At 42.0% G+C, this 12,908-nt stretch overlaps 2 protein-coding genes across 8 annotated transcripts; both read right to left on the reverse strand.

Annotated features, from left to right (window-relative positions):
• Positions 1 to 1,499: 1,499 nt before the first annotated feature.
• atf4b (activating transcription factor 4b) lies at positions 1,500 to 4,332 on the reverse strand. The gene is made up of 3 exons (XM_067475880.1): positions 4,157 to 4,332; positions 3,001 to 3,462; positions 1,500 to 2,886 (listed from the first exon to the last, which is right to left on the reverse strand). Exons 2-3 carry the CDS (start codon positions 3,356 to 3,358, stop codon positions 1,889 to 1,891), a joined length of 1,356 nt encoding a protein of 451 aa, XP_067331981.1. The 5' UTR covers positions 3,359 to 3,462; positions 4,157 to 4,332; the 3' UTR covers positions 1,500 to 1,888.
• Positions 4,333 to 4,540: 208 nt separating this feature from the next.
• Positions 4,541 to 12,758, reverse strand: LOC137099257 (sporozoite surface protein 2-like). Of its 7 annotated transcripts, none has more exons than XM_067475873.1 (16): positions 12,375 to 12,758; positions 10,656 to 10,795; positions 10,464 to 10,556; positions 9,445 to 9,567; positions 8,864 to 8,983; positions 8,120 to 8,266; positions 7,895 to 8,044; positions 7,340 to 7,444; positions 7,160 to 7,264; positions 6,963 to 7,058; positions 6,476 to 6,598; positions 6,169 to 6,270; positions 5,974 to 6,060; positions 5,709 to 5,748; positions 5,549 to 5,603; positions 4,541 to 5,394 (listed from the first exon to the last, which is right to left on the reverse strand). In XM_067475873.1, exons 3-16 carry the CDS (start codon positions 10,533 to 10,535, stop codon positions 4,644 to 4,646), a joined length of 2,076 nt encoding a protein of 691 aa, XP_067331974.1. In that variant the 5' UTR covers positions 10,536 to 10,556; positions 10,656 to 10,795; positions 12,375 to 12,758; the 3' UTR covers positions 4,541 to 4,643. The 7 variants fall into 7 exon arrangements, with proteins under 7 accessions (XP_067331974.1, XP_067331976.1, XP_067331972.1 ...); XM_067475871.1 differs by having other exon boundaries at positions 4,544 to 5,394; positions 8,864 to 8,986; positions 10,697 to 10,795; positions 12,375 to 12,756; XM_067475870.1 differs by having other exon boundaries at positions 4,544 to 5,394; positions 8,864 to 8,986; positions 10,704 to 10,795; positions 12,375 to 12,755.
• Positions 12,759 to 12,908: the final 150 nt, after the last annotated feature.

Genomic DNA, 12,908 nt, shown 5'->3' on the forward strand with positions numbered 1-12,908 from the left:
TCTTCTTCCATCTTTTATAGACACAGGCAACTCAGCAAATATGTGTAATTAATAGACAGCAAAGGGACTGAAACACAAAAAAACAAAAATGCTGTCCCTTAAGTATAGAAGCGACATTCTTTATTTAATTTCACTGTTGATTGAACTCACATGTGTGTGCAGCACGTTGCGGGTCAGGTGGCCTCCATCACAGTTTTATTTGAAAGTGGATCCACTCAGACAGGCTCATTGTCAAGTATTATCAGACCAGAAACAACAACTCCTGTGTCTGGGACAGACACACGCAGTCTCTCTAAACGGTTAGAAACACATTCCCTGTTGACATTTTTAACAGATTTGTTCAAATGTATTTTGTGGATTTTTTTACGTTTTGAAGGACTTTTGAAAATGAATAAAATACAATTTTTGCAGAAGGTTAAATTAATCCCAATACACTATTACTTTTTATTTTCTTAAGGTAGCAAGATCATTTTGAAACTATGTGCAAAGGTTAAAAACACCTGACTACTAGTAAAGTCTGAATCATTAAAATGAGCCCCCTTTAACTAACTTATAACTATATAAGATTTTAGGGCACTTTCAGCTTCGCTTTCACTCCACTGCTCAATATTTCCTTTAAATGACAGTTATAGCGGACTTGTGTGTAAGTGGAGATGAGGTCTGGAAAACCAAGAAGATTTAAAACTGCATGTCTGCTGTGCAAAAGAACCTTATACGAACTGCAGGAGGGTTTAGTTGACAAGGATAATGATGCACTGTTCCACTGAGCACCGTCGTAGAAATAATGGAGTTTACACGAAGGAAGGAAACCTCGCCTGTGACCTCATCATCATGGAAAGATTACTGAGCGAGCCTGCAGGGCTGTGTGTGTGTGTGTGTGTGTGTGAGTGGTAAGATTTGTTTTTTTACAAGTTGCAGAGATAAGACACTAAAAGACAAAAAATTACTATGAAAAACACCAAAGACACAAAAGCAAAAGCAGAAACAGCAACAACGATGATCAGAAACTAAAAACACCTAAAAAGAGATTTTCAAATAAACACACAAAACTGTACAACTTTTAGTCAGGGGTTCCTACAGGTAAGGGGCCTTCTACCCATCTGTTCTTATCAATAGTCAGCACAGCAACATCTGGATAAGGGATGTTCCTATTGGAGAGACTCACATTCAGAAACCGACTATGGTCACAATCATTAAAAGGTGCAACAGTGCAATAAATTGCTTCCATTAAATGAGCTAGTTTTGGACACAAATGTCACTATTAGTCTATTAATCCAGAGCAGGACTCAGAATGTTTTTCACTCACTGTGTATGAAGACGTATGATCTGCAGGAAGTCACGGAAAACTTTTACACAAGCTCCAGAATTTTATGCTTATTCAATATAGATGAGAGATTAACATTTGAAAACTGGTAATGTGCTTTTCTACATTCTCTTCATTAATAAAAATGCAATTTGCAACACAGTGCAAACAAATAATCACACTAAACTGGTACAACTGGGTTTAAAACTGTTTATTAAGAGATCAAGTATACAGACGATGTGGTTACACTATCATAATATATTACTGTAAAAAGACACCTTGGACCCTGGTCCAGACACAGGGACAAAAAATACTTAACAGCACACAAGTTTATATACTGAATGGGAACTACCTGCCTCCATAGAACTACTCTAAATATTAAGTACACTATATTTAACACCAGTGTTAGATACTTGTTATTACTATAATCAATAGCTTTATAGGATTGTGCGTCCGAGACATGCCATGGACAAAACAGGTGATACTGGCGTGTGTCTACATGAAAGAAATAAAATTTGCTGTGTCCACTCTTTCAATAGTCCACTTCCTATTGCCCACACACATCACGTCAGTTAGGTCCGGCCACTAGGGGTCAGCACCAAGGCCTTTTTTCATCCGGGCAGTGTGGACCTCATCCATCAGCTCTTTGAGATACTCGATCTCTCTGGCCATGCTCTCAGCCTTTTCAGTCAGCTCCAGGTTCTTCCTTTCCAGCAGGACGTACTCTGAACTCAGTGCTTCTTGTTCAGCCCTTTTCTTCTGCCTGTAACGCGTGGCCGCCGTCTTATTCTGCTCCATCTTCTTTGTTTTCTTGTCCCTCGGTGCTTTCAAATACACCCTGTCATCTTCGCCGGCCCCCCGCAGGGACTTAACTTGTACACTGGGTGTGTCTGAGGATGTGTTGGCCTTGTGTTTGGGCTCAGGGTACGGTCTGCTTCTGGAGGACCGTTGTGGAGGAGAAGCAGGAGGGGGGGAATGAACAATCTCGGATTTGGTTGTTACAGTAGTGGTGGTGATCCCGATTTCATCTTTGGGAGCCAGCACAAGGACGATGCGGGTTGGTGAAAGGGAAAGCACAAGCCGCGGGACATGAGGGACCACCGTAGCTACCACTGGACTCACCTCACTCTCTGACACATCCACCTCACTGCCCAGGTCCAGGGTGTAGGCTGGGGAGGAAGGAGACTCAACTGAGGGGGAAGATGGCTCGAGAGAAGCAGGTTCAGATTTGATTTCAAGCTCCTCTTGTGGCTCTGGGACACACAAGGGAGGGGAGGGTGCCTCCTGTCCATCAACATAGGTTTCATCCACATTAATGATATAAGCATCTGAACAGACAGTGGGAAGGGGAGGGGGGGTTGCAATTGGAGGAGAAGCAGCAGGAAGACTCGGAGGTACAGGAGTTGAGAGGCTGGGAACTGGGAGGGACTCAAGCTCCATGGGGCAATCCAGGGATGACAGGAGGTCTTCTGCAGAGTTGGGGGACTCTTCTGTAGGACTGCAGGAGCCAATCAGAGAGTCCAAGTCAAACTCGCTCAGATCCACCCTTTCAGCCATCCAGTCCAGGTCACCCAACATATCCTCTGTGGACACACGTGAGGGACTCAGTTACACTGTTTGTTGATACTGACACTATGTGTGTTAAATATATTTTTATGTGTTTTCAAAAGATGTTTGATTACTGGCAAAATTGTTACCTTTGCTGTAATCTGAGATCATCTGGCTACATCTCAGCTGACCATGATGGTCCAACAAGGGAAGTGAGAGGTCAGACTCAGTCCCGGCCTTGTCCCCATGGAGGAGGACAGCCGGTGGCGAGGGAGGAGGAGAGTAGAAGGGAGGAGGAGAGGAGGAGGATGACATCGATGAGGAGGTAAAGGGCGACCCAGGCGAAGCGTCCCCTTCTAACGAGAATCCCCCTCCTTCCTGTTGCTCTTTTTGATCAGAGTGAAAAAATGGGGCGCCCGCAGCGTCAGCCATGGGAGAGGAAGGCCCACAGAGAAGGGCCTCCATGTCGTCCAGGCCAAACTGTGAGTTTGTCATCGTCATGGTCATAGTGGCTGTTGTTGGTTACAAATGGAGTGTGTGATCTTGCTGGGAGAGCGTTGAATTCTTTTATGCTGTCGTACGCAGCAGTGCTGAGGGTTTCCACGAAGGACCTGATGAATGGGGATAAACATTTGTGGTGAAAACCTTAACAATAGCGTCCCATCGTTAATAAAACCTATCAAAATGAGTAGACTCATATTTCTGTAAACCAAGTGCAAAAGACATAACTGGAAGTGGAAACAATGATTCTTTATTATTTTTGGTGCAACACTGCCCCCCTTCCCTGGAGTGAATCTGCTACACATCACGTGTTTCCACCCGGCCGACAGTCTTGTGACTCTGACATCAGCGTTTCTCTAATCGGGGTCACAGAATACGTCACACCCCCTCTGATACAAACAGACTTTTTGTTCTCAAACCGCCTACACGAAGCCGCCATTTTGACACAGCGAGGAAACGAACCATTTTCCTTCTGCCACGTCGGCGCTTGAAGGCAGCCGTAACCTTACGTTTACTACAAATGGAGCTGACTGTCATCGATTCTAAAATCGATACGTTGTAACGACAATATTCGAACCAGTTGTAACGTTTCATGTTGACCCCCCACCCCCCGCCGCATTACGTCATCACACCAGTATTCCTGTTTTTACATCATAAACAAAGCCAAGCCGGACTTTTTATCCAGCTAGCCAACAATTAAACAGTCAAAACCGAATTTTAACTCAACCCTATTCATTATAAATCGAGCTAGGGTCGCTGACCGGCTGCCTCCTTCGACGAAATGTTCTAAAAATGAATACTTACGACATTGTTGCTGAATTAGAAGTGACTCAGTGCACTGGCTGGATGCACTGTTTGGGTGGCTGCTGCTGGCTCGCTGCACACTTTTACACTGCCATTTCGGCAAACAGAGCGATGTCCGACAATGCTGCTACGTCGTTTGATGCTCCTCGGATGGGAAAATGGCGCAGACTGTGGTGCGGCGACAATATAGAGCTACAGCGAGAGGAAGGGCGGTATCCTTCCGCAGTGCCCGCGCGATCACTCCGCCAGTGTTTTTGCTAAACACATGCCAGGCATAGTTTTCTTTAAGAAAGTAGCTACTGGCGGCCCGTAGTAAAAAGAAAAAGTTTTACTCATTAAACTGTTACCTATTCATCTACACTACCTACAAATACTCGTTTCAGTAAACCACACCTTATAGAAATGAATTGTTTATTAAATTAAGCGGAGTATTGGACATTTAATCACATTATTGGTGTTAGCACATCGCTCACACACAAATAAGTCTTCAGGTAAACAGTTCCCACATATGGTTCAGGTATTCTAGTTGATCGTGCAGGTTTTCTGCCAGCAGACACACTCTTCCTGAAAACTTGCTCTTGTTCATCTTCTTCAGCTTTTGGCCATTTTCTCTGAAATACTGGTCCATTTCCTTCGAAAAAGCCTGAAGTAGTTTTTCAGACGACACCCCACTTGTGTGTGCCACAGACGTCCCCAGGTTTTTGTTGTTGTTGGTGGTGGTGGTCTTAAACACAGACTGGGACAGGTGGGCCATCTTCACGGCCTCAGACTGAGTTCCCGCTCTGTTCAACCTGGCAATGTCGTGCCTTCGCAGCTCATTCATCCCAGCGAGTATAAAATCCAGACAGTGTTCCAAGTCAACGACATTCGTCATGTATTCGTCTACTAGCATCTCAACTGACGTCCTGTTGACAATCTTCTCGCTGGCCTTAGCAGTGTGAGCGCTCAAGCCCCCGGCGGACGCCACCATACCAGCGCCGACAGCCGTAGCAATCAGTGAGGCTCCCAAGGTCATCGGAGCCAGGGCGATACCCACCACCGCAGTCACCCCTCCGATGGCGCCTGTGGTGCCTCCAGCAATGTCCACGGTTTTCGACTTCTTCTGCATCTTGTCCAGGCTGTCGGAGATGGAGCTGAACTCTGTGATAATGTTTCGCAGGCTTTCGTTGCGTTTCATCATGAGGAGGTTGTAGAGACGCAGGGCCTTGCTTACGTGCACGGCTCTCTGATTAAATGATCTGCACAGGGGCAGTGAGAGGATTGATGTTTAAAGTAAATCTGCCTCTTTAATTTAAAGACACTTTAAATCACTAGTAACATTGTAACGTGGATCTACGATAACATCATAATTTCAAAAGAAGGAATTAACGTATGTTTTTTTTTTGTCTTTACCTGACTTCCTCCTCTATACTAAGGCCATACACAGACGGAGTCATGTAATCGGGCTCTGTTAAAACAACAACACAGAGACAGATTATACAATTCAACAATGATTGAAGAAACTCTGATAATGATGAAACATATCTAGAAAACAATATTTGCACATACTTACTCGACACTTTTTTCAACCATCTGAGCATCCCACCGATGTCCTGGCAAAACCCCAAAACAAATCATTTTGTCATTAACAACACTGACTTGCAGTTGTTCTGCCATTGTGTCTTTGCACTTTATCTTTAATAAAAACTGTGCCCTAAAAAAACCCACTAATCCTGTGAGTTGGGAAACAAATGTCTTCAACCTTATTCCAACTGTGCTAAGTAAGAGTTTATTTGCAAGGAGGTGAGGCTGTAATATTTAGTACAAGAAAACCTTACGTCTGCGTCCTCTATGGTCTGTGGACGTTGAGAGTAGCGGTTACTCCCTACGGGTGGTCCGGAACGAGGCAACGTCCACCTTTGTTTCTGGCAGTGTTTATTAGTAGTAGATGAATGAGGAGAAATGAGTTAATATGTATTCAGAGAGTTTGTGTGTGTGTGTGTGTGTTTGTATATGTAAAATGTTTCTCTCACCATCTTATCTTTATTCTCAGTCAGAAGCAGAAGATGCTCTTTCTCGCTGTGCACTGACCTAGATCGTTTCTCTGTGGGTGGTATGGATGGTGGTGGTTTTATCTATAACAGACCACAAAAAAAAAGTTTCAACAGCTTTTCCCAAAAAACATTAATTTTTAATTACATTTTTTAAGTATTTCTTGCCAAATTAAATCCTGTGCAGAATGAATTGGTTCTAAAGGCTGAGCCTTAGATCTGTAGGTTACTTCATGTGCTTATATCAACATGCATACACACACACACACACTCACGCACACACACTCACCATCTTATTTTCTTTGTTTGGCAGAATTTCCAGGTAGGGACAATTGTCTATGTCGATGCCTATTTCACTGTACACTGGCTCAGACAGTGTCTCTGCTGGAGGAAGGGGTGCTGGTGGTCTGATCTGCAACACACAAAGAAACTATCAATATCATGACCATATTTCAGAGAATACATACAATTTTGAATTCTTTTTTTTTTTTTTTTATAAACCCAAAGGTAATGATGGAGTTTTGTGTTTTCCTCCAACTGTTACACTGGAAACTCAATTTCCTTTGTCTTAAGCAAAACTATTTATCTATTAAATTTGAGGAACATTCGAGGATCTAAAAAAACCTTTAGATTATTGAAAGATGACGAAAGAGTTTTTTTGTAAAATCTGGACAAAGCTTTATATTTGTAATGTAGAATTTGGACAAAGTCTTTATTTATCGTTGGCTCTTTAGGCCCTGTGCCTGTACGTTTTAGATCTTCTGTGGCTCTCATACCTGTGGAGGCGAGGATTCACAAAGTGAAGCATAGGAGGGAAGCAGGGATTGCATGGGTCGAGGTGGAACTGCAGGTTTGTTTTTACTGTCTTTGGCCTAAAAGTCAAAGACATTCTCATGGTTGTTCCAAAACTCCCGTAAAAGAGAAACATCTCAAGTCACAGAAATCATTGTGCTCAAAAACACTTTCCATTTACCATTTCTCTATAAGACCCATCAAGGTTGATCACTTTGTCAGAAAGAGCTGTTTGTTTGGAGCTGCTGGATGAACATGTGGATTGTTCCGACTCCCCACTGCAGCTCTATCCAACAAAATATTAACAAGATAAGATTCCAGACTCACCATATGTAAAATGTGAAATAGGCTTAGTGTCTACCTTGGATTGTGTTGCAGGTGCTCTGCCATAATAGAGGGAGGGAGGAGGGGGCCGTTCAGGCCGGGGATGAGCGTTTCGCGTTCTCTCAGTACCCACAGCTGGACGCTAAGAGCAGAAACATTAAGGACAAGAGTTTCTTGAAGTATCACAATAAACTATATATGTTTAGGGTTTTAGTTAAACAAAGCATCAATAAATATGAATGATTTGAAACCTGAAAAACACCGTTTTTCAATGACAAAAGTACATTGCAGTTACTCAAAACCAATATAGTCTGCAGTGATTTCACTTCATGTTTTGGTATCGCCTCAGAGTGTTTGCGACCCGAAGCACATTTTTGCAGCATTGGCATTTACCGTATTGTAATTAGATGACGACTGATACCTGAAGAGCTGTGCAGAGTGTGCAGGAGTGTAGCAGAGGATTGATTTTCAGTGTCACACTAGCTTTAACTTAAGTTGCATATTGTCACTTATCTGACGCCTTTGAACTTATCTGCAGATTGTGTCCTGGATGCACATGATAACAACACACTTTAAATCAAGCTGCTTCTACCTTCACAGTTGGCTTAGTGTTAGCACTCGTGTATTGATTTTCTGGAGTGGGCTTGGCCGAGTTCAGGAGTTTGCTCATCGGTGGTCTCTGAGGAGGACGAACAGGATGAGGCCTCTTGTTGTCTGAAGGACATTCGTTATCGTGGGAAGTCTGAGAACAGGCATGAAAAAAATGATTCATACAATGATGAATAGCCACTATCATGAGTTGATCTGCTCGACTCACCTCATCAGTGGATGGACTGTTGCTTTTGTCCACAGGGTCACTGCTGTCGCTCCTGCTGCTGCACTCTGCTTTTGTTTTTATTTTGGATCTGGGAAGAGGTACAGGCTTGACTTCATGTTCTGACTGGCTTCTGTCTGTGACCGCGGGCTGGCAAAAAAAAAAGCACCCTGAATTATAATTTCTGTAATAATCCGTGAGAAATTAAGATATTATCTAAGAGGAAATTTAAGAGCTCAATTACAGCAACAGAAAGAAAACAGTCAACACTCTAATGGACAACCAACCCAGGTGGGATTCAAAATCCTTAAATACTCAAGGTGTTAACAGCAGCACTGTGGTTGAGTGGTTCGTGCTGCTGCTTTACGGCTAAAAGGTTGAAGAGTTTGAATTCCTGGCCCAGCTGCGTTCTTTCTATGGGGAGTTTGCATAATGTCCCCGTGCTTGCAGGGGGCTCCTCCCACAGTCCAAAGACATGCATGTTAAGTTAATTGGCGACTCTAAATGTAAATGTGAGTGAGAACAGGATGAACAGGATGAGCGGTTACAGGTGATGGATGAATGGATGGATGAAGGTATTAAAAGTACACAGTAACACAGGGATTTACTATCTTACAGCAGTATTGGCTGTGTAGAATCACAGACACTGGAGATTTCCCCACTTTCTAAACGGAGAAAGTGGTAAAAGAAAGACCTTCAGCAACTGATGCACTTAGACAAACACTGTAAACAGGTGTCAGTTTTTACCTGTGGTGATTCTGGGTCTTCGTAATCTGGTGCATCTGGGTTTTTGGAATCTGCCTGTGGAACTTCAGAAGAGCTGCTGCTGGTGGACGCCATCGTCTGGTTTGGCGAAGGACGTTTGGGCTGCTGTGGGGTTTAATTAAGTTACCAAACTAACATCCTGATATTAGGTGCATTAGACTAAGGCTGAAATCTTCGTCATAGTGCTGAAAGACAATGAACAGAAACGTTTTTTGCTATCTATTAGAAATTGTTTTTGACTCGTTCCACTGTTCAGGCACCTCAACACATTTGTTCTAATAATCATCACATATCCTTGATTGAGTTGATGGGTTTTGGATTATGATTGTGCTTCGTCAAGAGTTTTAATCGTCATGGGTGGTCTTGAAACTACATAGTCAAACAGGGATATACTAACATACAGCAGTTATTTGACATCTAGTGTCCTGTATTTACTGTGTAGCGTTACAGAAAAAGTCCCCAGATCCTGAAGGGACAAGGTGATAAGAGGCACATACCTGCAGACAATTTGAAAAAGATTGAGCAACTGATGCATTAAGACAAAGACAGGAATCAGTTTTTACCTGTGGTGCATCTGGGTCCTCATAGTCTGGTGCATCAGGGTCTTCGTAATCTGACTGTGGGACTTCGGAAGAGCTGCTGTTGGTGGACGTCATCATATGGTTTTGCATGGGAAGTGTGGGCAGCTGTGGGGTTTGAAAATATGACAACAGTTATGGTTAAGGTTATGGTTAACATTCAGCCATGAAGGTTCTAAGTCCACTGTGTCTCTGTAGTTTCTGTGATCTTCTGTGATCCACTGTGTCTCTGTAATCTTTGTATAATTAAATGTTTTCGCCTCGTCTACTGTCTGTCTAACCGAATATCTACATTCCTTCCTTTTTTTCTCAAAACCTGTATATGCAGAGGTGGAATAGACGTTTAATCTTCCAGAAAAATACAGTGTCTACATCTCCACTACTCAAACCTCTTAATCCCTAGAACCTTAATCCCTGTTCAAGACCTTAAACTCGATTTTGACACATGGGGCCTTTTCCTAAGACAATTCTTCAATTCTGCTAAGTAAAGCTTTTTTTCACAGGACACATTGACTAATGCAAAATAAAATTAATAATGCTGAATTTCACTTAGCTACTTCATTGTCAGGGTCCTGATGATCTGTGGGGACACATGAACATAACAGAGCCAGTGGTAACCGTATTTGCAACATTCGGGGCGTCCCAGTTTTCAGCAGGTGTGAGCACACTGTGTGCTCACACTGGAAAACGAAGAAAACAATGTCGAAGCGTTGATACTAGAGACTGCGAGGGCTGTTGTACAATGCACAAAAGAAACAATGCTGGTAGAACAGCTCAGGAAAATGGTGGACAACAAGAACAAATAGATGTAATCCTCCAAATATGTTGCTCGTTTTTGAAGTTTGAATTGTATCATAAAACTTCCTACTGTATAGAATTGGGTTTAGTCCTACAACAGTATATATAGACCCCTTATATATTATATAAAATATTTAATAAATTTTGCATGGAATTACAGTCCAGTGTTTACACTACCGTGAATGTCCCCAGTTCCTGAAAAATACCTGTGGTGCAGCTGTGTCCTCGTAGTCTGTCTGAGAGACTTCAGAAGAGCTGCAGATGGTGGACGTTATCATGTGGGGTTTGGTATTGGACAACTGTAAAGTTTAATAGTAAAAAACTAAATTAGAACATTGATTTCGACTCTTCTCGGTCCATGTTGCTGCATAAAGACATTATCAGAAATCTTCTTCTACTTCTGCTTCTTTCAATCATGATGTGTTTTTGGTGACCGCACTTCATACAGCAGTGTTTGGGTGTAATAGAGAAGTGCAGTCCGTCTCAAAAAAGGTTCTCTATGTCCAATATCTTGAATTTTTTGTTAGCCCATCTGGATCTGGAAATATAATAAAAGGTGTTAAAAGTTATAAATGATTATGCTTATAGTGATTGTTTATCCTCAGAAATGTCAAATTGTCACCAGTTTTTACTCCAAATAGTCATAAGAAATAATAAGAAATAATTGGGGAAAAAATTCATCCTTTGCAGGAATAATTCTCCTGGTTGCAACTGCTACAAACTTCTATTGTGACTAAATGTATGACCCCAGTTTAAATACATATATTTATAATGATAGTGATTGATTTCAGCTTCAGATTGAGTCACTTCTCCTGGTGCTGAAAGTTCTTCAGCATGTATCTACCCCTTGTCACTTTGCCAAGGGCTGACACCTGCGGTGGCCAATCAGATTTTGGGGGTCCCTAGGGCCACACCGGGCCAGCTCTGCCCCTGAATCCATCAGCACATTTGACTAAAAGTGACACGTAATTTAATTGATGGCTTTTAGATCCTGATTGTGCAAACAACCCATTATAACTATTATAAATGAGATGACCACTTCTGTTAAAATACTGAAAAACACACTGCAGGTCTGTTTTTTGTTTCTGGACCTGCTTGGTCCTAGTCAGTAATCCAGCCTTGGTAGATGTGTTAGCAGTAAACCCAAACCTCGAAATATGATGCACGAGCTTAATGCTGTATGTCAAAATACAACACACCAAATAGATACTTTTCAAAGAAGAGGTTTTAACGTGGCAACATAGGAGACAATACAATGAATAATGGCTGAATTCCATTTAGCTGCCGCAGTTTGCAGGTCCTGGTCTATGGGGACACCTGAATGTAACAGAACTATCATTCACATCATTCCTAACGCCTTGGCTTTTCCTATAATGACATCTCACACAGTGTGTCACAAATTCAGTCCATTCATCAAATACGAGCAGCTGTTGATAGACCCCTGGTGTTGCATGTATTGTATGAATTCCTGTTAGGTCCAAAGCACGTTGATTATTTATTTTATATACTGACATTTAGCACGTACTATTTACTCTATAGAATTGGTGTGGGATGCAACAAAGGACCTAATGAAAAAAGTTGTCCTTGTTTATTATGGACAAAACCCAGACCAGGAACTAAAATGTGCAGCTCCTTCTGTGAATAGTTCAGTATTGTGTTAAAACAAATGTGCTTTAGTGATTTTCATCTCAGAGCGTATGATAAGCATTAACCCTCATGTACTGCATTTATGTGGTTACATTACTGGTTTGTCCAGTTTGTGGGTGTATAGATGCTCTGATTGTGTCGGTGCCCCGATGTTTCCTACCACAGTTTTTGTTTCAAAGCTTGGACCAAACTCTTACTAGAAATATAAATAAATAAAATGATGTATTTTGAATACACAATAAATTATCATTGCGGTTCATTCAGTTAGTTGTCAGTGCATGAAAATCCCACGTGAGATTCCACGGGAGCATGTTTGTGAAGGAGAAGCACTCAGAAACAACATGAACAAACAAAACAAGGACCAACTTTGAAACTAAACTACTTTTTCTGAAGGCGTGTATCATAACAGCTCAGCTATGAAACATGTTTTGAATAATGTTTATAATATATGTAAGTAAGATGATTCCTACCACCCTGCTGCAGGGAAGAAGATATGGTCATCAATCTTCTCTGTTTCACTCTTTTTTTTCTTCCTTTATGGATCCAGTGTAAGAACTAGTTCAAACATTCTCTGGTGCCTTTCCCTGATTGAAGTCCTTTCAGGTCACAGATGCCGTGGATTCCTGCTCCTCCCTCTTTGTCTTTTATGCCGTCTTAAAAGGACTGAAGGTGTATGGGATTCGCGAAGCTTCTCAACAGGGAAAACTCTTTGTGGGCAGATTCTGTTTATGTTAAACTTGAAAATCGATATAAACTGATGAACGAAAGCAGGCTGAAACAACACACTGCCATTCAGACATCTACAAACTTGGGCAGCAGCTCCACCATTTTACTTTTCCAAGGTTGTAATTTCTCAGTTTTTAAGTTAAAACAGTGATCATTCAACTGTGTGTTTATTAAAGGTCATAGTGGGCAGAGCTGGTGTATTGGCTTACATTAGATTGAAGAGGTGTACCTAATAAAGTGGGCGGTAGTGTATGTTTGTGCCCTGGAGACTCGAGTCA

Source organism: Channa argus, chromosome 15 (genome assembly GCF_033026475.1).
Source record: "Channa argus isolate prfri chromosome 15, Channa argus male v1.0, whole genome shotgun sequence".
NCBI lineage: Eukaryota > Metazoa > Chordata > Actinopteri > Anabantiformes > Channidae > Channa > Channa argus.

Coding starts and splice junctions, on each gene's coding strand:
- atf4b (XM_067475880.1), bottom strand. CDS start 3,358: ATGACCATGACGATGACAAACTCACAGTTTGGCCTGGACGACATGGAG. Junction 2,887..3,000: donor GATCTCAGATTACAGCAAAG/GTAACAATTTTG, acceptor GTGTGTCCACAG/AGGATATGTTGGGTGACCTG.
- LOC137099257 (XM_067475871.1), bottom strand. CDS start 10,535: ATGATAACGTCCACCATCTGCAGCTCTTCTGAAGTCTCTCAGACAGAC. Junction 7,265..7,339: donor CACCTGCAACACAATCCAAG/GTAGACACTAAG, acceptor TTTGTTGGATAG/AGCTGCAGTGGGGAGTCGGA. Junction 6,061..6,168: donor CTGAGAATAAAGATAAGATG/GTGAGAGAAACA, acceptor AAACACTGCCAG/AAACAAAGGTGGACGTTGCC.